The sequence below is a fragment of the Mus musculus genome, chromosome 17 (assembly GCF_000001635.26).
Source record: "Mus musculus strain C57BL/6J chromosome 17, GRCm38.p6 C57BL/6J".
Taxonomy (NCBI): Eukaryota; Metazoa; Chordata; class Mammalia; order Rodentia; family Muridae; genus Mus; species Mus musculus.
Window position 1 is genome coordinate 70991139 of NC_000083.6, and position 23395 is coordinate 71014533.

The following is a 23395-nucleotide window of genomic DNA, read 5'->3' on the forward strand; positions in this document are numbered from 1 at the left end:
CGTGTCAGACGGTGGTGGCGACACCTTTGATTCCAGCACTTAGAAGGCTGGGGCAGCATCTCTGTGAGCTGAAGGCCAGCCTGGTCTACAGAGCTTAGTTCCAGGACAGCCACGCTACACGTAGAAAACCACCTCCCTTCCTACCCCACTTCCAAAAGAAATTCCTCCAAGGCAGGAACACTATGGTCTCCAGCACTGAGTATCCGTGTACTTCACAGCAGTCCAGACAATACAAATACAACTTAGGGGCCAGCAAGATGGCTCAGCAGGTAAAAGTGCCTGTTAGCACGCATGACTGAGTTATTTTCTCAGGGCCCACAGAGAACAACCAATTCCTGTAATTTGTTCCTTGAGCCCCGTATGCAGGTACCAGGGAATGTGCAGCCTCCTCCCCAAACTAGTAGATAAAATGTAAAATAAGATAATAATCCTAATAAATTGAGGGTGGCTTTAAATATGCGCTTGAAAAAATCAGGGTCTGGGATTGCGTAGGTCAGAGGTGGAGAATAGGCGCCAGGTGGTACTGATGCTGTATCTTTGATCCTATTTGTCCTCAAAAATCATTGCTTAAATAATTATGTTTCTTATAAAGTTATGGCACTTTCAGGGTTTGTTACATAAGTCTACCACCACTTCCTAGATCCTCACCCTAGGCAATGTAAAATCAGTTAATGAGCAGGATGTGGTGGGCACAGGCCTTTAACCCTGGCATTCCAACGGGTAAACTTAACACAGCAAAAGTCCCTCTCAAAAACCCAGAGTGCGCACAGGGAGGTGGGTCAGTGGCTAAGAGTACTTGCTATGCAAACAAGAGGACTCAAGTTTGAAGTCCCAGCACTCATGTAAGGGCCAGGCTTCCCCTCTTTCCAGGGAACCACAAATCGGCTCCATACATAAACACCCCCCTCTCCCACATTTCCAATTTCTGTAGCAAACGAAGGAAGCGCTCCTATTTCAAATGAGGAAGATGACATTTTAAAACAACCTGGCCACATGAGGGCGGGCGCAGATCCACTTGGGTACCAGGTGGGGTTTGGTTAACCACACCCAGCTCCAGATAGACTAGACGCTGCTTTTTATCATAAAGGGACCATTATGAACAGCATGAATTCATTTTATAAATGAATAAATAGGTCAACAAAGAATAAGTAGCTTCGGGGACTGGAGAGATGGCTCAGCGGTTAAGAGCTCTAACTGCTCTTCCGAAGGTCCTGAGTTCAAATCCCAGCAACCACATGGTGGCTCACAACCATCCACAACGAGATCTGGCGCCCTCTTCTGGTCTGAAGACAGCTACAGTGTACTTACATATATTAAAAAAAAAAAAAAGTAGCTTTAAAGCCGTGCTGTAGCAAAACTGGGACTTGAAATGCTGAGAAAGGTCTCGCTGGGTGGTGGGTGGCAGCAGCTCAGGGCTCAGCACAGCCAGGGCTGCGCCCTGGGGGAGGGGAGGTAGTGGGAGGAAGAGGAAAAAACACCAGTAGGCCAGAGCACTCCAAATCCAGTAGGCTCCTCTATACTTCCCTAGTCCCTCCTAAAACGAGCTTTGTGTATAACTTTCCAAGGCCTGTACTTGAAGCTCTCTAAGTCAGTGTCTACCCACTCCTAAACTTCCTGTTGGTCTCAGCCCCTCACATTTGGTAGAAAGCGGTTTCCTTTGGGCACTGGAGTCCAGTGGCAACATAAACAACCGTAAAGCAGGTGAGCAGGCTGCCGTAAAGCAGACAGGCGGGTGGCTGCGCACTGTAGTGTTTTGCTGGGGCTTTGAAGCTGGAGGACCAACCCTGAGTTCCTTCTCATGACAGAAACGTCAGAGATCGGTTCTGCTTTCAAGCCCACTGCTGGAGGAGATTTCTTCGAGCTTTTTAATGGCAGCCATTCTTGCTTAAGCAAAACCCACACCTAAGCATAGAGAATCCTACTAGCAAATTAAGAGACTTAATTCATCCAGGATTGACCACCCACAGTTCCTAACTGCTATTTAGGGGGTTGCCTGGATGGAAATGGATGCTGCAAGAGCGAATTTTAGTAGTACTTTTCTTTTCCTACAGTAGAAATAAGATTTGTTAGCAAAACATACTTATGGTTTTTTTCTTAATTCCCCCTTCAGTAAAAGTGGAAATTCAACAAAACTCTAACACTGAGTGGATAAGCTGAAAAAAAGTATTTTGCTTAAAATCTAATGAAATTCAAGCAGGAAATTAGGACAGATTTCTGTGATTCTAGTCTTGAAGGAAGAGTAGGTGTTACTAGTTAATAGCCCCCACCCAACCCCCATTCTACAGGACTGGCATTATTGGGTTAAAGCCTCCTGCTGCTCAAAGGCATTACGTAATTGTTTATCAAATGAGGTAATGGTTTCCCTCAAGAACAGTCTTTCAATAGCATAAGAGTTTGAAGGGGGGGGGGGGGAAGCCACCCCGTTCAAACCTTTTTACACTTAGAACTTTTTGAAACATTAGAAACAAAACAGAACAACGGTGTTTTCCACTCCCTGATTAACATGACAACTGTTCTCAGTTATCAAAAATGACCCAAGTTATTTATAGGGTTGAAACAATGACCTCACTTTCCCAGGCATGCAGCCACAGCTGTTCTGACTGTGGGTAGGTCAGGAATGTCTAACATTCTCATATGGACTTAGGAGGAATCTCTGTATAAACAAACAGGTCTTTTAATAGGGGTTGTTATAATAAGGAAAAACTGTATACAAAAAAAAATACTATATTTCCAACAGCTGGAAACACAGCGAAATCTGTCCTTTTTGTTAAAAGCATTCCAAAGAACCTTTAAAATAGAACACAGAAAACTTAGTGTGCTCAGCGGCTGCTAGTTTCGGTGGCAGGAAGTTTACATGGACGAGGTAAAGCAGGTCCGTCCAGCTGGCGGCAGAGCTAATGCAGGGTCACAATTCTGCAGGAACTATCTTCCAAAAGAAAGACAAAGTCTAGGGCCCCCAACTCGGGCTTTATCTGATTTCCCTGGAGGGAGAAATGAACAGGAGCAGAGAAAACCAGGATTGCTTTAATAACACAACTGGAAGCAGTCGGACCAAACCCTGACAGGACTGTCATTCACTTGGCCCACGGTGCTTAGAGAGAAAGGCGTACGTGAAACTAAAAGTCAAGTGGCAAATAACGCTAAACAACTAAGCATTTTATCAGAAAGTTTAATTATAAATCAGAAAAAATTGAGTGGATAACTTTCTCTGAAAAAATATATTGATTCTGGGCTGCAGTTATTACAAGGGACAAGACTGCCTGTAAGTTAAATGAACTTACTTTCTCATCACAATGACAGAAGGTCCCATTTCCAGTATTATAAGGTACATGTGGCCCAAAATGGCTGAGAATAAATATAAAACAAGAAAGGCAAAAAGCAGTAAAGCTAGGGCATGCATTGGGCTCCAGGAGAAAATCTCAGAAATACCCCAATGGCAACGGGAGCAATGGGCTGGAAGCCGCCGCAGCTCTTCAGTCATCTTTGTCTTTCGCGCCGTGCTTCAGGATGCGTGTGAACTCAATGTAGTTGAAGTTCCCCTTTTTGTCAATGGGGGCCTCTCTGTACAGCTCATCCACCTCCTCGTCTGTGAAGCGGTCGCCCATGGTGGTCAGCAGCTCCCTCAGGTAATCCTCCTGGATGGTGCCTGGAGGATAAGGAATGGAGGGTCAGAGAACCCACACTCAACTTCACAGCCTGTGTACTTCCACCAGCCCTGGAAAGCCCCGTGCAGACAACCAGATACTTAGTGTGGTTATTTGGCTCTGTCTGTCTGCCCTACATCCTTGCCGTGGCTCATCAGCACAAGGCTGGACCTACCACACAAGCCAATACAACAGGTGCCTTGCAACCTGCCACCTGACATCACTTTCATAAAACCCACCCGCCAAAAATAAGGTCATTACTTGCAGAACAGAAGCAGAACCCTGTGTCAGCCCTCGTTTCTTTGCTAGCACTGGGCATTTTAAAGGGTTCCCCAAACAACTTGTATGAACAATGATTAAGAACCCTTAATATACCATAGGTTGAAAATAAATGAAACACAGGAGTTTAATCATGAAGCAAAAAAGACTCTGACAACTTCCTGGTGTGTGAAATTAACATACAAAGAATACATTTCTCACAAAGTGAACTCAACAAACAAAATAAGATTAGAAAAGAAGCTTCAATCCTACATAATAATAAAAAAAAAAATCCCTAAAATCTTAGAAGTGTAGCTTTCTAGAAAGAAATCATCAACTCCAGCCAACTCACTTGATTGACACTTAAGTTAACTGTGATTGGGAATAAGGGTACAACTAAAATATACCAATCAAGCATGTGTCAAGAGATAGACACAAAAAAACTTAGTGCATGGAAAGAAAGGAAAAGTTTATAGTTTTTAGGAGCCAAGAGAAAGTTCTACCAAATAAATAAATAAACAAATAAAATAAAATCATGCTCATATGTACTCGTGTGAGCCTCCTTTGTGGGTGAGGACCACGTATGTGAAAATCAGAAGACAGCCAACCTGCGGAGAGTCCTGAGAGCTAGAGGAGGAGACCATGCCTATGTCAGCTGCCCAGGACAACCCTGGCACTTAAGACTAGCTTAGGTGACGCAGGGCATCAGCTGTCTTCTTCCTCTCTGCACACACTTGCTGAGCCACAGGCAGAAATCTTGGGAAGCATGCCCATGTGCTTTCTCTTCTACTTCTGCAGAGCACTGGCATTCCTGTCGCTGACACTTTTTGTTTGTTTAGTGGTTTGTTTTTTGAGATATAATTTTCTTACTAGCTAGCCCAAACCGATGAACCCCTCCCTGCAAACCACTGATACTCAAGGGAAAACCGGTGAGTGATGAGCACAGGCCAGAAAGCTGCAGAGAAAACCTCCACACAGTGCTGAGTGTCAATTTACTACACTTAAAAGTCAGTAATATCCTGCTGCGTAACTAAAAACCAACTTTGTGATTAAAGGCTACCAGGCTTACCGATGGCTTCCTCATCAAAGCAAGCGAAGGCGTTTCTGATGACGTCCTCGGGGTCAGTGCCGTTCAGCTTCTCCCCAAACATGGTGAGGAACATGGTGAAATTGATGGGGCCCGGGGCCTCGTTCATCATGGCGTCCAGGTATTCGTCAGTTGGGTTTTTTCCTGAATAAAAGGAGCCACACTTGTGATGACACTGGGAACTATACCAATTATTAATCACAGTAAACATTCTAGCAGGGAATAAAATCATTTGGGTTAACGAAGGCAAACCGGGGGGTGGTGGTGGGGTGCCCATGTTGAGTACAGGTGCCCACAGAACCCAAGGCAGCTGAGTCACAGGCGACTGTGAGCTGAGTGTGCACGCGGCAACAAGCAGTGTGCACTCCTATCTCTCAGCAGTCCGTCTCTTCAGCCCTCACTCTCTCAAACCCCAAGCCACATCCATGGAGGAGGAACGCAGATACACAAGCCCTCCAGTCCAATCCAGAGACAGGCACAGGAATACTCGTGTGCCAGGAGGAGACACTGTTTCATGAAAATATGAAGGAAGTGCTACACAATACATCAGCACTGCCAGTGGACATTACCCATTGACGCCAGCATGTCGTGCAGGTCCTCCTTGTCAATGAAGCCATCCCGGTTCTGGTCAATCATGTTAAAGGCTTCTTTGAACTCCTGGATCTGGGACTGGTCAAACATGGCGAACACATTGGAGGTTGCGCGCTGAGGGCGCTTCTTGGTGGTCTTGGTCTTTGCCCTTTTGCTAGACATGGTGGCGGTTAAATCCTAGATAAGCAAGAATTCAAGGCGAATGAAATCAGTACCTAAGATTACTAAGTATGAATCGCAGTAGTGATTAACAAAAATAAGTGGAATTGTCTTTATATACGCTTGAGACTACACAGCGCCATGCTTCAGTGGGGTGACATAACTGGGTAAAAATTTCATGCCAAAAACCAAACTAAAAGGGAAAAAAAAAAAACCTGTCTTGAACTCTGAGTTCAGTCACTCTGAAAAGTTGTACGGTTTTTTTGTTTGTTTTTTTAAAATAAGGATTCCAATCAACATCAAGTTAAAGCAAACAACACATCAAGATTACATATCCCATACAGGGGCACGACAGGGCTGCTAGGAAAGACTAGCTCATCTTCAGAACCTTCCCCCTTGTGTAGCTCACAGCTAAATTAGCCGATCCTCTGTCAGAGGAGGGAAGCAGCAAGCAACAGGTCAGTTAGCTAAGTTACTCGCTAAGACAAACGCTATTCTTCCACATTTAGGTAACACTTCAGACTGCACCCACACTTCAGGAGTCAATGTCATTCAAGAACATTTTGATGAAAGGCGAACACAAAAGCACGGAATGTGAAGTAAATCCACCAAGATCTAAGTCTTACAGACTTTCTAGTACTTAGAGACTTAACGGTACTTTCCACAGCCCTGTCCTATGAACTGTAGCTGCACTCATCCACTAGATAGAACCAAAGCTTCTCTCTCGAATTCAGAACACAAGTCGTAAAGCGATTTCATTTAAAGAACGCCTTAAAATCACAGATACTATCTTTGCTCTCTAATACATTCATCCCTGAAAATTATAATTATAAAAATATAATTTTTCCAGAAATATAAAGATACTATCTTTGCTCTCTAATAAATTTATCCCTGTAAATTATAATTATAAAAATATAATTTTTCCCGTGAACACTCAACTTTAAAACAATATAAAATGTTTGAAGTGGAGAATCCCATAGTTATCAGATAATAAAATCCTGGCATACCATTCTTCAGAGGTGAAGTGGAGATGACAGAGTGAACAGCCCTGATCAGCAGGACTAAGACACTCCGCAGTTATATTCTCCAGGCAGGGCTAAAACAGGCACTACTGACTTCACTCTCTGACCAAGATAACAGTTTTAAAGCTTACGTTCTGAAAACAACATTCAGCCATGATTCGGCAAAGCACCATGCCCTTGCTCTAAAAATAAGGCTGTGGACTGCAAAGAATGAGCCGCTACCTAGATTCCAGCACCCGAAGTGACCCCTAGAATGTTTCCTACGAGTTAAAAAAACAAAACAAAACAATTTCTTACATTCTTCCCTTGATTACAACACACCAGCAGACTAAAATTATGGAAACAATTAGAAAAGCTCCACTCACAGTGCTTTTTATCTAAATCAGGTTTCAGATTTAATAGGCTAGCTTAAGTGGATAGTCAGCCACAACTCCAGTTATCTACCAGAGTTAGGTGGTAGAGTGGAAGGACTCTAGAAAGATGCAATGCAAGGCAATTATATAGTCTCGAATGTCTACTTTTCCTTATCCTTTGAGACTGTCTTTCTAACCTACTGTACCATTCATGAGCGCGCAATGTCACCCAAACGTCCTCTGGAGGCTGCACGCCTCACTTACAGGCTGTATTCCTCCCTTCTGAGCTAAATGGTTTAACCACCAGGCCAAGTGGAGAACATCATGGCTGTCTCTTAAATGGCTCAAGAAGGGGCAGACAGTACACATATATACTAGTTCACATCTTTAATATTTTAAGCACTGCATGCCTTTGCAAGGCAAAAATCATCTTCAAAAATAGCCTGTTGTGTATGGCAATGCTGACTTCCTTCTCCCACTGACCCTGGAATGTCAGGTATTTGAAAAACTGAGGGGCTGGAGAGATTCCAGAGCACCGACTGCTCTTCCAAAGATCCTGAGTTCAAATCCCAGCAACCACATGGTGGCTCACGACCATCCGTAACAAAAATCTGATGCCCTCTTCTGGAGTGTCTGAAGACAGCTACAGTGTACACACACATAATAAATAAATAAATCTTAAAAAAAAGAAAACCTGATGAGGACCACAGGTCAAATAGCCGAGGAAGGTGCATTTTTTTTTTAATCTACAAAATTCTCATGTAAAAACTACATTTGACGGGGGAATTCTTAAACTTCCTTAGTAAAATGCTTCAAATGTTAAAAGTAACATGTAATTTTTATTATTTCCTATTACCTAAAGCATGCATTTAAAAATTAGTAAACACATTATAAGCAGCGGAAAAGAGGTTTTATTCAGCATTAGCAACAGCTTCACACAGAGTGTTAGCTTATCCCATACTTAATTCAATTGTATTAGGACCGGCTAATTATATTAACTTAAGTTTAAAAGTGTTAAAGCTCGTATGTAACCTATCCACACAGCAGGAAAGGAATGCAGTACAATGATTGGTCCGACTTGGGCAATGAGCTACATACTTCCCATTCCAGAGCAGTGACTCTCAAGTTAAAACAAGGCATAAAGGTAATGAAAATGTGATGCGGGTGGTGAATGCTTTAACCCCAACACTGGGAGGCAGCTGTGGATGCACAGTGAGACGTGATCATTAAACACTTAAGAGTTCAGAATGGTTCCCTTCTTTCTAAGGCTCAGAGAGGAGACTGCAAATCCAGTCACTATCACTTGGAAGTGACATTATCACTGTTTGTAGAATCAAGATCAGATGTTTGTCGTACTTCAAGAAGCTAATTCTGTCCCAGCACTTGGGAGGCAGAGGGAGGTGGATTTCTGAGTTCGAGGCCAGCCTGGTCTACAAAGTGAGTTCCAGGACAGCCAGGGCTACACACAGAAACCCTGTCTTGAAAAAAACAAAAACAAAAAACAAAAAACAAACAAACAAACAAAGAAGCCAATTCTGTCCAAATCTGGTAATATGTATGATGCTGGGCCGCAACTCTTTCAAGATGACATTGACTCACAGGTCTGTCTCCCACACAGAAACCTGGAGCTTCACAGCCATGACACAGCCAAATACCCACCTACCCAAACAACACCAACCTACAAACGCGAGAGAAAAGAAAATATCCAAAATTTTAGTGGAGATTCGCTTTCGTACCTTTGGATACAACTTTTGCACTTCAGATGTTAAAATCTTAAAAGATCTCTAAAGATCTCTAATATATTTTATACGCCTACTGAAAGACTCTTAATAACACTCCTCTGTAGAGTCGACTGAGCCCCCTCGACAGGCAAGAGAAACTCTAATCTCTCTGTCCAAGCTCAGGTAAAGGAGCACGGTGACGTCAGAGGGAATCTTTGAGAGTGGCGCTGGTCTCTTTGCTGTAGTTCTAAAAATGTGAAGCTGTAAAATAATCCTCAAGTTAGTTTAAAAAGAGCAGAATAAAACTGCAAATATTTGTTAGGGTTTACGGCAGGATCACCTGAGAACCTCACTTTGAAGGCTTTGTGAAAGATCTTTGGTATGAGACTGGCTGGCTGGCCTTCTAGAAAACAGCAGAAAGTTTCAGATCATCAACAGAGAAGGGAGGGCAAGGGTGGTCAAGGTAGTTTCTATTCACAGATGGCAATGAGTATAACCTTGTTTTAAACCAAGACAGTGCTGTAGCCATGCATGGTGTATGGTGTGGGTTGTTTGCAGTTCTGCCTCATGTATGCTAGGTATGCACTCTGCCACTGAGCTACCCCCCCCCCCCCCAAGAATAAGCGACAGCCTCATGCTTAAGGAAGACATCAGACTGTGAAGACAGTCCTGGAGAGGCTTTCTCCACATGCCAAGGGCAACCAGATTTTACAGAATCTTTAGAAATGTAGACTTTATAGAAACGTTGGTACTTAAGTTTTGAAAACGCTAAAGCTGGTGTGATGGCTGGTAACTGGATTTATAATCCTAGCCCTGGAAGTAGGAAGACCATCTTAAGTTCCAGGCCAGCATGGACTAAAAGGAGACCCTACCCAAACTAACAAACAAATTAACAACAACAACAAAAGAGCAGACTATGAAACTTCTTAAGTAGGACTAAGCCATACAAAGATATACATGAGATTGCCTAAATTAAATAGAATCTCACGTGCCTAAACTTGTAATAGATGTAAAAGATAGAAATTCTTAACAGAACATCTAAACTAAGCATACTTAGTTAATACCTTTTAATAAAAAAGCTCTCTTAAAACTAGTAAATATATCCTTCCAAATACTCCCATTTCAAAACCTCAGGTATTTGGCCTGCTTCGAAGTCCAGATCAAATCTCTATTATTTAATCAGTGCATTTCTTACTAGATGAGATGTGGGGGAGGGGATAGACTCAGTTTTTAAAAGTTGGTATTTCAGTTTCAAGGAAAACCAAGTCTTTATTTCTTAGGCACACTTCCGGTTGACAGTCAGCTTGGATCTTCCCACAGCCACACCCAAAAAAAGTTTTGAGCACCTTTTAAAAGTCATTAGTCGCCAGGATCGACTTGTCAACTACACCTCACTTTTGAAGACAAAATACCTTTCTAATTAATCCTCATCAAAGGCCATCCAGAAAAAAAAGAAAATATCAGCAATTTTAGTGAAGATTCGCTTTCGTCACCTTTTGATACAACGTCTGCACTTCAGATGTTAAAATCTTAAAAGATCTCTAAAGATCTATAATATAGTTTATACGCCTACTGAAAGACTCTTAATAACACTCCTCTGTAGAGTCGACTTAGCCCCCTCGACAGGCAAAAGAAGCTCTAAATCTCCTCTCTGTTCAAATACCGCTTTAAAAAAGTTTTACTTAGAGGGGCGCACACTAGAGTTGTATATCTGAACAGGGTCTTGCTACTACACATAGCCGCGCAGCTGCGACGACAGTTGCCGAGGGTGGCGGTGCTATCTTACGGTTTTATCCGCACACTCCCTCCTCGATCCCGGCAAGTTTACGTTAGCAACTCAACAGAGCTCCGGAGTCAGCTCTCTGGGGCTCTCTGGTTTCGCGGGGAGGCAAGGATCCAAGGCGCGCGGCGCCGGCGAGCTAAGCAACATTTCCCAAGTTCCTAGTGTGGGAAGCAGAGCGGGGTCTGCGCCCCGGCCGCCCCCAGCTCGCTCCAGCTCTCCCCCGGCTCGCGCACACATGCCCAGGTACGCTCCCCGAGCCGCGGCTCCCGCCGGTCCCCGCCGCCCCGCGGGGACACCTTCCCGGGCCGGACCGAGCCGCCCCCGCCCCGCGCCGCGGCCAGCACCACTCACCCTGCTCAGCCGCGAGAACCGAGAGTGAGCGTCTCCGCGAAGCTCCGCCGCTGCCGCCCTCCCAGACTTTCTAACTTTCCAGACTCCGCAGTACGGCCACTTCCGGCCTCCGCTCGCGAACCGGAAGGAAGCCTAGCGGCCATGCTCCTTCGCCTCGGTGCGCCAGCCCGGACGGGAGGGGGCGCCTCGGGGAAGGTGACAGAGCGGATGGCAGGCGTGGGGCGCCGACGGGGAGTCCGGGACGCGGAGTAGGGCTTAAAGAATCCTGTGGAGGGTCTCTCGGTCTAATCACCGGCTCTTCCTCTTTCTCCCGTCTCTTTTAGAATTGTGATTCTGCGCCCTCCCCCCTGTCAGCAGATGGTTGCGCCTGGCCCGGAGCTCTCCCTCTGCCCGCATTCCAGAGCGCGGCGAGAGGCGGGGACCCCCGTCTAAGTCCTTTTAGGGCAATTGAGGAGCCGGGCCGCGGACGTCACGTGACTGGCCCTGGCCCCGCCCCCCAGAGCCCGGGGCCTCCCCTCGCCCCGCAGCTGGAGCGCGCCTGCGCAGGAAGCTAGGGTGACTCACTGTCTAGGTCAGCGCCTCTGGGTCTGGGCAGCGTGGGAGTTTTTTATGGAGTTCTTCACGCTTCCCACGCGGGAGGAAACACTGAAGTTTCAGGGCCGCCGCCGCGCTGTCTCTTTGGTCCACTTAAGAGTTCATGAATTCAATATCGATTGCCCTCTTCCCAAACGTTCTCTGGAACTTTCTACAAGAGTCCCCCTTTACCCTGATGGTGACTCCTGCTTGCTCCACCTATGTCGCTCGAGGGTGAATGATGTAATTGGAATAAAGTGCTGGACCAATTTACCCGCCGGGTCTCCTTGCGTGGAGCAGCTGCTAACAATAGTTCTTATTTAAAGGAAGAGAGATTATTACGAGCCTGGCGGGATTCGTATCCCCAAGACTGGATGTTTTCTTCAAGAAACATTCCTCCCATTAATCAGTGATATGGTTTGAAGTTAACTCAAAAGCAGAGCCGCTGAGGGGGAAAATGTCCTAATCCTACAGATGTCAGAAACAAAATTTTTCTCCCTTTGATACTTGTACAAATACAAATAACTGGGTACTTCATCTCCAGCTCCCTACACCAAGGTCTTTAAGAGTGTGTTCTTCATCTTCAGGGACTTTAAGGGGCCCAACATGACTTTTAAGGAAGACTGGGGACACAGCTGGTGGCTGGCTATGACAGTACAAACTCAGAGGTCTGAGCAGTCAGAGACCGTGGATTCTGAGGCAGTGCAGCAATGCCCTAATGCCTCTACGAGGAGGTGGCCTGTCACCCTGGAAAGCTTAGGCCTTCCTCAGCTCCCTGTCCAGAAGGAGAACACCAAAACCCCTTTTCAGGATGGGCATTATCCGTCCCACCTCAGCTGGAAAACGGGACCTTGTTGCTTCTCTAGGAGCTGCCTGATATGTCCTTGCCAAATGAATCAATAGGTTTAGACTGGTAAGTGCTGTGGGAGGAGGGGGAAGGCTCTGGCTTGCCTGTTTTAAAATGAACAGTTGCTACCTCGGGACTGGGTTGTGGGATGGAAGAGAAAGGGCGGAGATCTACAAGGAAACAAATATGAATAAGTTACAGAAGAGCAAATAAACCTACCTGGGGACTAGTGGAAGATGTCCCAGAGGGCAATTGTGCCGATTCTAGGAGTTGATAGAGGAAAGAGGAGAGAGAAGTGTGTCAGGTCCTCTGGAGGGGCAAAGAACCCAGCTCATATGAAATTGGTTTCTGTTCACCCTGTATTCATTGCCATAGATAACCATGGACATATCAAATCAAGGTGGAAAAGGAAGTCTGCATAGTGTAATGTCTGATATGAAGTTCTAATGACTACACCCACTTCTGAAGGCCTCTGACATCTACGAGCCTGTTCTTTTGTAACCTAACAGAACTCTTCATGAAACAGCAGGTGAGTCCTTTTTACTCCAAGTTTGACAGTTTGGGTTCTGCCCCATATCTTTCCTTTAGCAAGCTGTGTAACTCGGAGAGCAAGTCCCTGGGTTGACCTGAGGCCTAATTTTCTGATATCCCTCCAGCCCGCCTTACAAGGCTTTCTGGTGAAATGAGATCATTTACAATTTCAGTTATTTCTTTTGTGTATATGGATATTCAACTGCATGTACATCTACACACCAGAAGAGGGCATCAGATCCCATATATGTGGGTGCTGGGAATTGAAGCCAAAACCTCTGCAAGAACAGCCAGTACTCTTAACTGCTAAGCTACCTCTCCAGCTCCTTGCTTACTGTGGGTGGTTTGAATGCGATTGGCACAGGGAGTGAGTGGCACTATTAGGTAAGACCTAGTTGGAGTGGGTGTGGCCTTGTTGGAGGAAGTGTATCACTGTTGGAGTAGGCTTTGTGTCGCCTATGCTCAGGCTCCACCTAATGTGGAAAGGCAGTCTCCTCTAGCTACCGCAGAGGACAGTCTCCTACCGCAGAGGACAGCCTCTCCTGGTCGCCTTCAGATCCAGACTCTTGGCTCCTCCAGCACAGTGTCTGCCGGGACGCTGCCCTGATGATAATGGACTGAACCTCTGAAACTGTAAGCCAGCCCAATGAAATGTTGTCCTTATAAAAGTTGCCTTGGTCATGGTGTCTCTTCACAATAAATCCCAAACTAAGACACTTATTGCTTTAAAAGAAGATTTCTCAGAGCTGGTGAGATGGCTCAGCGGGTAAGAGCACTGACTGCTCTTCCGATGGTCCTGAGTTCAAATCCCAGCAACCACATTATGCAACCACCCACAATGAGATCTGACATCCTCTTCTGGTGTATCTGAAGACAGCTACAGTGTACTTATTTATAATAATATATAAATCTTTGGGCCAGAGCGAGCAGGGACTGAGCGAGTGGGGTTGACAAGAGCAGGCAGAGGTCCTAAATTCAATTCCCAACAACCAGATGAAGGCTCACAACCATCTGTACAGCTACAGTGTATACTCATATACATAAGATAAATAAATAAATCTTTTTTAAAAAAGAAGATTTTTCAAGAGTGGCTTTTAAACGCTGTCTATGGGATTGTGTGTATATGTGGGGGGTGGTATGGTGTAAATGGTATCTGTAACTCATTGTGCAGGTGCACACTGTGCATTAGCATGCAGATGGAGCAAGATGTCCGATGTCTTCCTCTATCACTCTGTCTCTCCCTGAATCAGAAGCTCCCTGTTTGTACTAGGCTGCCCAGCCAGCAAGCCTGGGGAGTCCCCACACCCCCGCCTACCACCCCCTGCTCCCCTGCCCGTGTCTGCCCATCACTGCTGCAGTTATAGGCATATCAGCCATTTCCCCAACTTCTAGTGGCTTTCAGAGTTGTAGCTGAAACTTATAGTAGGAAATTTATATAAGGGCTGGCAAGATGGCTCAGCCTGCCACCAGATCTAGTGACCCAAGTTAAATTCCTGGGACCCACATGGCAAAAGGAGAGAACTAACTTCCACAAGCTGTCCTTTGGCACAGCCATGTAGGAAAGGCTGTGGCAGAACAATGAGTTATCTGGAGGTGGTCCATCATTTTGCATGACTGTGATGGGTGCACTCTGGAGAGGCATGGACCCAGAGACTTCATCCCAGATGGCTTCTTGCTGCTGATGTGCCTTTCCTGCCACTATTACATAGCCTAGTGATTCCTGGACATCAGCCCACCCTACTGGACAAATTTCCTGAGGATCAATATGAAGATGTACTTTCATGTAATAATGCTGTTTAGATGGACCGATGATTTCATAATTCCTGATTATGATTTTCTAGAACTCCTGAACTGATTCAAGTATCTTTAAGCCCCCTGTAGAATAAAAATCTACAAATAGAGTTCGGTGTCACAAGCATGTAAACTGCACTAGGAAGAAAAAGAGGCTTGGGGCATATTTGAGATCAAGGGAAAACAGTCATTCTAGGTCAGGTCCAAGGATGGAGCCACAGGTGTGCACTATGATAAAGCAAGGCTATGGGAAACTGTGGCTTTGAACTTATAATGAGCTTATAGAATAAACACTGCTTTGAACTTACTATCAACATCTTTCTGTAACTCCCTTTTGTTACAAAAAGATTTTATCTGTGAGTTAATTTTATAAAGAATTTTTGTCTAAGAAGCTATAAAAGGGCTGAGAGAAACAGCAAAGTGTGGCTGTTGGGGCTCTGCTCCACCCACCAAATGTGTATATATGTCTGTCTATCTAAATGCATCTACATATATATGTATGTAGGCATATGTGTAGGTATATAAGTGTGCACATGCACATATGAAATGAATGGAACTGGTGGTTTGGGCCTGGCCAAGTGTGTGTGTGTGTGTGTGTGTGTGTGTGTGTACACATGCACATGACTTTTTCTCTATCCTTTTCTTTCTCCCTGTCTCATGAATAGTTAATGAGCTCCAAGCCTCTCCAAGCTAGCAAGTGGCTCTTGAGTTAAAGAGCCCAAGTAATTTTCTTTCCTATTTCCCCCACTGCTTTCAAAGTCATTTGCCAGAAGTCATCAGCTTTTGGTGTCAGAATAGCAAGGGAGAGTTAATTGTCAGAAGTCACTATCTTCTGGACCATCTCGTGTTCCACCTCGGTAGCTGAAAGTCAAGGCTGGACCCTGACCGTCCACTGACACACACCCACAAAAATGAAGCCGTAACAATGAAAATGAAAAGATGGTTATCCCTAAACAATACGTGTCTGTGATGCTTAGCAAGTTTCTCTTTTCTATTTAAAATCTCTATTCACTCACAGGCCAGGTGGCTCAAATAACGAGAATTTGTTTTCCACTCTGTGGAGGCTGAAAAGTCCAACATGGAGGGTCTGGTTGGTTCACTTCTTGCTGAAACCATCTTTATGGTCACAGACAGCCACCTCCTTGCCCTGTCCTACATGGCAGAGAGACTTTCCTTTCTTCTTCCTATGCGTCCTAACTGATGAGGGCCTTACCCTATGGTCTGTCTAAATTTTTTTATCTCCTAAGGACCTCTCTCCAAATCACATCCAAGTCCCACTAAAACGTGAGTTCATATTCCACCAGTGCTGGGGTTCTCAGGAGCCAGGGAGGAAGGCGTGCAGACTTTGCCTCTGAAGGAACATGTCAGGAGACATTCTGCGTCTTCATAACCAGAGGGCTGCTGCTGGCCACTAGAGAGGAGTTAGAGATGCTGCCTGAAGGGCTGAGATTGAGAAACCACGATAACCACTGATTTGGGGGCTCAGTATTAAGTAATGGTTTGGGGGTACTATGAGTACCAAGTGACAGGACAGTTTTCTGAGGTCAGGTCTAAAAAGAAAAAAGGAGCTAAAATTACCATGTGCCCAGCACGTGCCAGGTATTTGTGTAACATTTAATTCTCGCCACAGCCCTGTAGGGCCTGAAGACACTATTGTTTGCTTTTCTTACACAAGTCGAGATTCAAGATACTTCAGTTACTTGCACAGGTTCTCTTAATAGTCATACAAAAAGCCAAAAGTGTAAGTTATGTCTTTGATTTTCCAAGGATAGGAGATAAATCCCACCCCTGCTCCTCTAATTATTTATGAATATCAACAAATATTTGGTAATTACTTACTTGGGTGCATATAGCTAGTTAGCACAATTGAGAAACCTATGTTTTTTATTTTTTAAAAAATCTTAAGTGTGTGTTTCTGTGTTTGTGTATGTATGTATGTATTTCTTATGTCTCTGTCTCTGTCTCTCTCTCTCTCTCTGTGTATGACTCTCTTTGTGCCTCTCTCTCTGTGTATATCTTTCTCTGTGTATGTCTCTCTGTGTGTTTCTGTGTGTATATGTCTCTCTCTCTGTATGACTGTGTGTGTATATATGACTCTCTGTGTATGTCTCTCTGTGTATGTGTGTATATGTCTCTATATGTGTATCTGTGCTTGTGTGTGTGTCTGTCTGTCTGTGTGTGTATGTCTGTGTTTGTGTGTATGTCTGTGTTTGTGTATGTCTGTGTTTGTGTGTGTATATCTCTGTGTGTGTGTGTGTGTTTGTGTGTGTGTGCATGTGTCAAAAGACAAGCTGTGGGAATCAGTTCTCTTCTTTTACCATTTGGGTTCCCGGGCTGAAGTTTCATCCACCAGGCTTGGTAGCTAGCACTTTTACCCCCTTAGCTACCTGACTGGCTTGATTACTTTTGATTTTTGTTGTATATAAGAAACTGTTGAATGGGGCTAGAGAGATGGTTTGGCGGTTAAGAGCATTGACTGCTCTTCCAGAGGTCCTGAGTTCAATTCCCAGCAACCACATGGTGGCTCACAACCATCTGTAATGGGATTTGATGCCCTCTTTTAGTGTGTCTGAAGACAGTTACAGTGTACTCATATACATAAAATAAACAAATAATTTAAAAAAAAAAAGAAACTGTTGAATGTTGAGAAATATGGGCTTCCAATCTTGTTTATCTTTTGAGATATGGCCTCATGTAGTCCCAGGCTGGATTCAGACTCCATGAACAGCTGTGGATGACCTTGAACCCCTCATCCCCCTGACTCTCCCTCCCGAGGGCTGGGGTTACAGTGTGTGCCGTGGAGCTGTTTTTATGCCACTGTGGGAACTGAAATGACTTCATGCATAGCGGGCAAGCACTAACAACTGAGCCACCTCCAACTCTGTCAGTTTGGTTTTAACAACGTACATTTTAATTGCTTGTAGGTAAGGTATGACTCTCTCTCTCTCTCTCTCTGTGTATGTGTGTGTGTGTATGATGTAACAATGAGCTTTAATCTATTAGTCCAGGAAGAAGACAGTAGGAGGAGCTCCTGTCTTTTAAGTGGAGAGAATGTTTAGCTCAATCTGTCTGATAATTAGACTTGGAGCACCAGAGCTACAAATAGACTACAAAGAGTGTATTAAAAGTGTATAGAAAAAAATCAACGTGAATGAAGAATTTCTGGTTTTTAAAATGTAGTCAATATTTTTTTCTTAAAATTTTTATATTTACTTTATGTGTGAATGTTTTGCTTGCATGTATGTCTGGGCCTTCTGAGGTCAGGAGTGTGTTGGATTTGCTGGAACTGGGGTTAGGGATGCCTGGAAGCCATCAGGTAGGTGCTGGGAACTGAACCTAGGTCCTCTACAAGAGTGAGCAACCATTGGTCTTAACTGCTGAGCCTTCTTTCCAGCCCCCAAACTTATTTTTTTCAGTGCAATATTATCATTGTAATATTATATTTCAATGTAATATTGTCAATATAATATTTTAATTCTTTGAAATTTTCATACATTCATGCTGTGGGCTTAATTAAAATGCTTTTGAAGTTGAGGAATGATAAACAAGGTGAGAGCATGGGAAACTGAGGCTGGGGATGTAGCACAGCTGGCAGAGTGCGTGCGAGTGCACAGCCCTGAGTTTGCTCCTCTGCGCTCCATCAGCTCAGCGTGGCCATGCAGCCTGTGACTTGAGCAGTTGAGATCAGGTCACCGTTGGAGGCTAGTGCAGGGACTGGAATTCCACGTTATAATCATCTCTTATAAAATGTCTTATAAAAGACCATGTCTCAGCACAACCTTAAAGCATTTATAAATGTACAAAATTCCTCCAAACCAGACGCTACTAAGTTTAAAAGCAGAAAATTAGCCAAAGGATTAAGAAGAAGAAAAAAAGATTTGGAAAAAAATTGAAACTGTGAAGGTCAATACCTGTTTTCCTAAGTGTCATAAGTAGTGAAAGACAGCTTTTCTAAAGTGAAATTCAGCTGGAAAACAAAATACAGAAACTGATAGCCATGTCTAGTGGTGCAGGCCCAGAACCCCAGATACTTGTGAGGGTGAACCTAGACAGTGGCAAATGCAGGTCCTGCAGGGCTGCAGAGCAAGGTCAAGAGCAGCCCCGGGAATAAACTAGTGCTCACAATATGTTTGGCAACCAACTGCAGCTTTGTCACTCATAAACATAAGGGTAGTATCTTGAGGAGTGGAATCCTGTATCTTTGTTGGGGAGAGGATAAAATTTTAAATGGCTTTAAGGTATTTTTAACACATGATTAACAACACACTAAACTATACAATACAGTGAGATACATTCTGGCATATGCATATTCTCAGGAAAGCCATCGCCACACCCATGATAGTGAATGGTCACATCACGCCTCAGAGCTTCATGCCCCTTCGCAGAGGAGCTTCCCGGTTCTCCGACCTCCCGTTCCCCGAGCCCAGGCAACCAGCAGTCTTATGTTAGCAGAGTTTACATGAACGTGAGTTTCATTTAATGCGTGGAAGTATTACTGTTAAACAACTTACGGTTCTGCTTTCATAAGAGAGTATAAAAAGGAAAAAATTGAAGTGGAGATGTTGTGTGTCAGATAGGACAAATACAAGCGTTATATGCAGAGCATCAAGTGTTTAATACCCTACTGCATTTATATTTAATACACTACTGCATTTTCACCCGTTCAATGGCAAGGAACAGACACACAGTTCAAAGAGTTCAAGAGAAAAGCTTTAGGAACCACACAAACCCAGGAGTTGAGTGTCTGGCCGCTTGCTTTCTGACTCACGGACCGCATGGTCATTCTCTGCACTGCGCCTGGCTTTGCTCGTCCTCTACCAACTGCTTTCCTCAACCACCCAGAGCTTGTGGCACCCCCAGAACTTCAGTTTGCCATGTGTCTTAGTTAGCGGTTTCCATTGCTGTGAATAGACATCACGATGAAGGCGACTCTAACAAAGGACAGCACTTAACGGGCTGGCATACAGGTTTAGAGGTTCAGTCCATTGTCAAGGTGGGAGCATGGCAGCATCCAGGCAGATGTGAGGCTGGAGGAGCTGAGAGTTCTGCATCTTGATCCAAATACAGACAGAAGACTGGCTTCCACGTGGCTAAGAGGAGGGTCTCAAAGCCCACTCCCGCAGTGACATGCTTCTTCTCACAAAGCCACACCCCCAGCAAGGCCACACCTCTAACAAAGCCACACCTCCAGCAAGGCCACACCTCCAACAAAGCCACACCTCCTCCAGCAAGACCACACCTCCTCTCACAAGGCCACACCTCCTAATAGTGAAACTCCCTTGCCAAGCATATACAAACCATCACACCATGGTTTCCCTCATTCTAAATATACTCATGTCATCTCCAGGTTTAGCCCTCTTGACTTTTGTTCCTGCTACTAAGTGTTATAACAATAGTTCCAATTCAGTTTCCAAAGAGACCCATGGAATTTAGCTTCATTTGCCTTTCTGAGCCAATCCATATTCCATAGGTCGTTTGCTGGTTCGGATATACATCAGGTACTTTTGGATCTGTAGCCAACCACCATCTGTGATTGGAGAGCAAGAGCCCCGCAGGAAGTGTAAGCTGAGTAGCTATGGTCAGGACAGTGTGTGTGTGTGTGTGTGTGTGTGTGTGTGTGTGTGTGTGTGTATGGAGAGAGAGCGAGCGAGCACAGATACAGAGTGCTACCATACCTGTCAGAGTGGGCCTTTAGAGCATACTGGAAATAGATTTTTTTTTTAGATGTATTTATTTATTATATGTAAGTACACTGTAGCTGTCTTTAGACACTCCAGAAGAGGGAGTCAGATCTTGTTACAGATGGTTGTGAGCCACCATGTGGTTGCTGGGATTTGAACTCCGGACCTTCGGAAGAGCAGTCTGGAAGAGCAGTCGAGTGCTCTTATCCACTGAGCCATCTCACCAGCCCCCTAGATTTTTCTTATTTACTAATTTTGTCACTTACAGTAACTTTAGGGAGTTAAGAGAAGTAGCCCTGCCTAACCTCTCTGAACTTTAATTTTTTTTTCATTCATACTTGGGGATAATAATATCTTTCAGAGACTTGGTAAAAATAAAAAGTTAAAACAATATCTGTAAAGAACTGGTATGGTATGTAAAACACTGGTATTGTGGGTGGCCCTGGTGCTGTTTGTATTTTGATGTTAATGTCGCTTTCCCAGGAGGGGTTGTCTGGAACCAGGAATGAGTTACATACTCAAGTGACTTCTTAAAAATCTTCCCCTAATAAATAAAGGAACCAATCACTGGGTGAGTAGGCGGGACTTCCTGGTTGGATGGAGGGGGCAGGGAGAGATAAGGGCTTTTAGAAAGGGACAGCAAGAGGACAAGATGTAGCTACCAGTGTCTCCTGATTTAGATGGCGAATCTACCAGGATCCACCACTGGAAGATTTAGATTTAATATGGCTATAAGATTAGGATTCTAGTTGTTGCACCCAGCAATTGAATTACCATTGATTCTGAACTAAGTTTGTGTAGTGTTCTCCTCATGTGGCAGCTCGACTGATTATAGAAAGAAAGGGTATAGTGGCAAAGGGTGGGTTTGTCAGAAGTGCACCACAAAAGGCCGTGGGAACATTGAAGCATGGGGCTGTCGTGGTAGCCACCTGCCAGTGGGAATTTAGCGAGCTGGGTGGAGAGATTTTGGAGCTCTGAGTCAGAGAGTCTTCATGAGATGAGAACAGGACAGCCATTGCCTGCCAGTGCCTGGCCAGCCAGCCCAACGGTGCCTTGCCAGCAATAGCATGATTCATTTTTTTAAATATTTCCCGTAACACACTGGAGTTCTCAATAATGTTGGGTGTTTATAGCAGCTTAAGAGTGATATAAAGCCGGGCAGTGGTGGCACATGCCTTTAATCCCAGCACTTGGGAGGCAGAGGCAGGTGGATTTCTGAGTTCGAGGCCAGCCTGGTCTACAGAGTGAGTTCCACGACAGCCAGGACTATTCAGAGAAACTCTTTTTCGAAAAACAAAACAAAACAACAACAACAACAAAATCCCACAAAGAGTGATATAAAAAATATCTACCTATGGATTGATATATCTCATATATATTTTATGTCACAGCTAAAACGTAGCTTACCCAAGAAGAAAACCAAATAATCAAGTTTAAAAAATGTACAGTACAACAAAGAAACTTATAATGCATTTAAAAATAAATATTTCTTACATCAACTGAAGGCTTTAACAAAATAATCCAAACATTCTAACTTTTCTCTTTTGTTTTTGTTTCTGAGATAGGCTGGTTTTGAACTCATGAGCCTCCTTCTGCCACCTCCTGTTACAAACACGAGTCACTACATTGGGAAACATTGTAGTATGAATGGGGTACTGAGGAATAATATAATACAAATGCTCATTATATGTCAAGAGCTGTGCTAGATATGGGAGCTTCTTGTCTTCGGGTGACTCGCAGGACAGGAGACAGGTGCGCACGTGCTAGACAGGTGCTAGGCAAACAAAGGAGTGGCACATGTGGAGGAACTGAAGCCTTCAAGTCTCCGAGCTTGGGGAATTGCTGTGGTTGGAAGTAAGGAGCCAAACAGAAACTGAGAGGGGTGGAGCTGGAGGAGTATGGGGGTCTGATGGCCAAGATCCCCTAAACTGTGTTAAGGAGGGTAGGACCCAGGAAGGTTGTAAAGAAAGGAAGCTGAGTGAGCTCTGCCCGTGCACATCCTTGGTCCCCAGCTGTAGCCCTCATTGCCTGGTCATTAGACCCGCTTTGCTGTGGTTCGTCACACTGCGAAGGCTTTGTGACAGGGTGTCTCAGTGCTGATGCATGAGGGCTTCACAGCTCCCAACCACTTTGACGAATTATATCCAACGTATCTGCTGATCTGGAAAATAAATGGACTTTTGTTTATTTAGCCTGTTTGTTCTAGCTCTACTGCCTTTATGTCAAACAAGGACGAAGCCATCATTCTTCTCAAAGTGCAACATTACAAATTTTCTGTCTCAGGGAATTCAAACATGGTTTGCTGACACATTAGTTAGCAATAAGGGATACATTACTGCCCAAACCATTACTGCCCAAGCCAAGCAAAGAGACTGTCCGAATCACAGGAAGCGGGCTCAGGTGGGGAGAAAGAGAAAAGGAAAGTGACTGAGCAGACAGCTGCCTGACCTTAGTGTTTATCTGTAAAGAAGTCAGCATTCACAGAGCCTTTTATTCGCCAGTGGAGGGCAGAAGAGCATGCTGAGAGCAAGGTATGGGTCAAGGTTAAAACAGTACAGTTACCCTCTTATCATCGTAGACGCAGTAGGGTATCTTATGCTATGGTAAAGGTAGCTAAGGCTCAGATATAACTTGGGACCTTCTTGTCATTTAAGATGCTGTCCCATTCATACTAAACTCTGCCCTCCTTCCTGCAGAAGATGTTGTCTAGGAAGAGAGGCGTCAAGAGGGTTTGGATCTAGGGTGGTGGCAGAAGCCAAGGGTACCCCTTCACCTCTGCATAAGTACTAGTGCTGCTGGCTACTTCTGCTTGTGCAGAAGTGTTTGATCAGCCTCTGCAGGCCTAACCAACAATCCTAGACCAGTTATACCTTAGCAGCCAAGGGCTTCTCTCCTCAAGCAAACATGGAGAGTGGGAGAGTTACTCTTGGTCGTCAACTTGATAGGAGTTAGAATCACCATAGAAATATACCTTGGGCGCATCTTTAGGGATGTTTCCAGAAA

General features: G+C 44.5%; 2 protein-coding genes across 7 annotated transcripts in view; one reads left to right on the forward strand and one right to left on the reverse strand.

Moving 5' to 3' along the window:
• Window positions 1–2654: 2654 nt before the first annotated feature.
• Myl12a (myosin, light chain 12A, regulatory, non-sarcomeric) lies at window positions 2655–11395 on the reverse strand. 2 transcript variants are annotated; one of them, NM_026064.2, is made up of 4 exons: window positions 10970–11395; window positions 5559–5757; window positions 4972–5133; window positions 2655–3646 (listed from the first exon to the last, which is right to left on the reverse strand). In NM_026064.2, exons 2-4 carry the CDS (start codon window positions 5740–5742, stop codon window positions 3474–3476), a joined length of 519 nt encoding a protein of 172 aa, NP_080340.2. In that variant the 5' UTR covers window positions 5743–5757; window positions 10970–11395; the 3' UTR covers window positions 2655–3473. The 2 variants fall into 2 exon arrangements, with proteins under 2 accessions (NP_080340.2, NP_001344749.1); NM_001357820.1 differs by lacking the exon at window positions 10970–11395 and adding an exon at window positions 6747–6874 and having other exon boundaries at window positions 2659–3646.
• Window positions 11396–12193: 798 nt separating this feature from the next.
• The window catches only part of Myom1 (myomesin 1), a 123525-nt gene continuing 112323 nt past the window's right edge, over window positions 12194–23395 (forward strand). For all 5 annotated transcript variants that reach the window (XR_385297.2, XM_030249548.1, XM_030249549.1 and 2 more), the window contains exons 1-2: window positions 12194–12455; window positions 12765–12918. The gene's annotated coding sequence lies outside the window, so the exon portion shown is untranslated. The remainder of the gene's footprint in view (window positions 12456–12764; window positions 12919–23395) is intronic.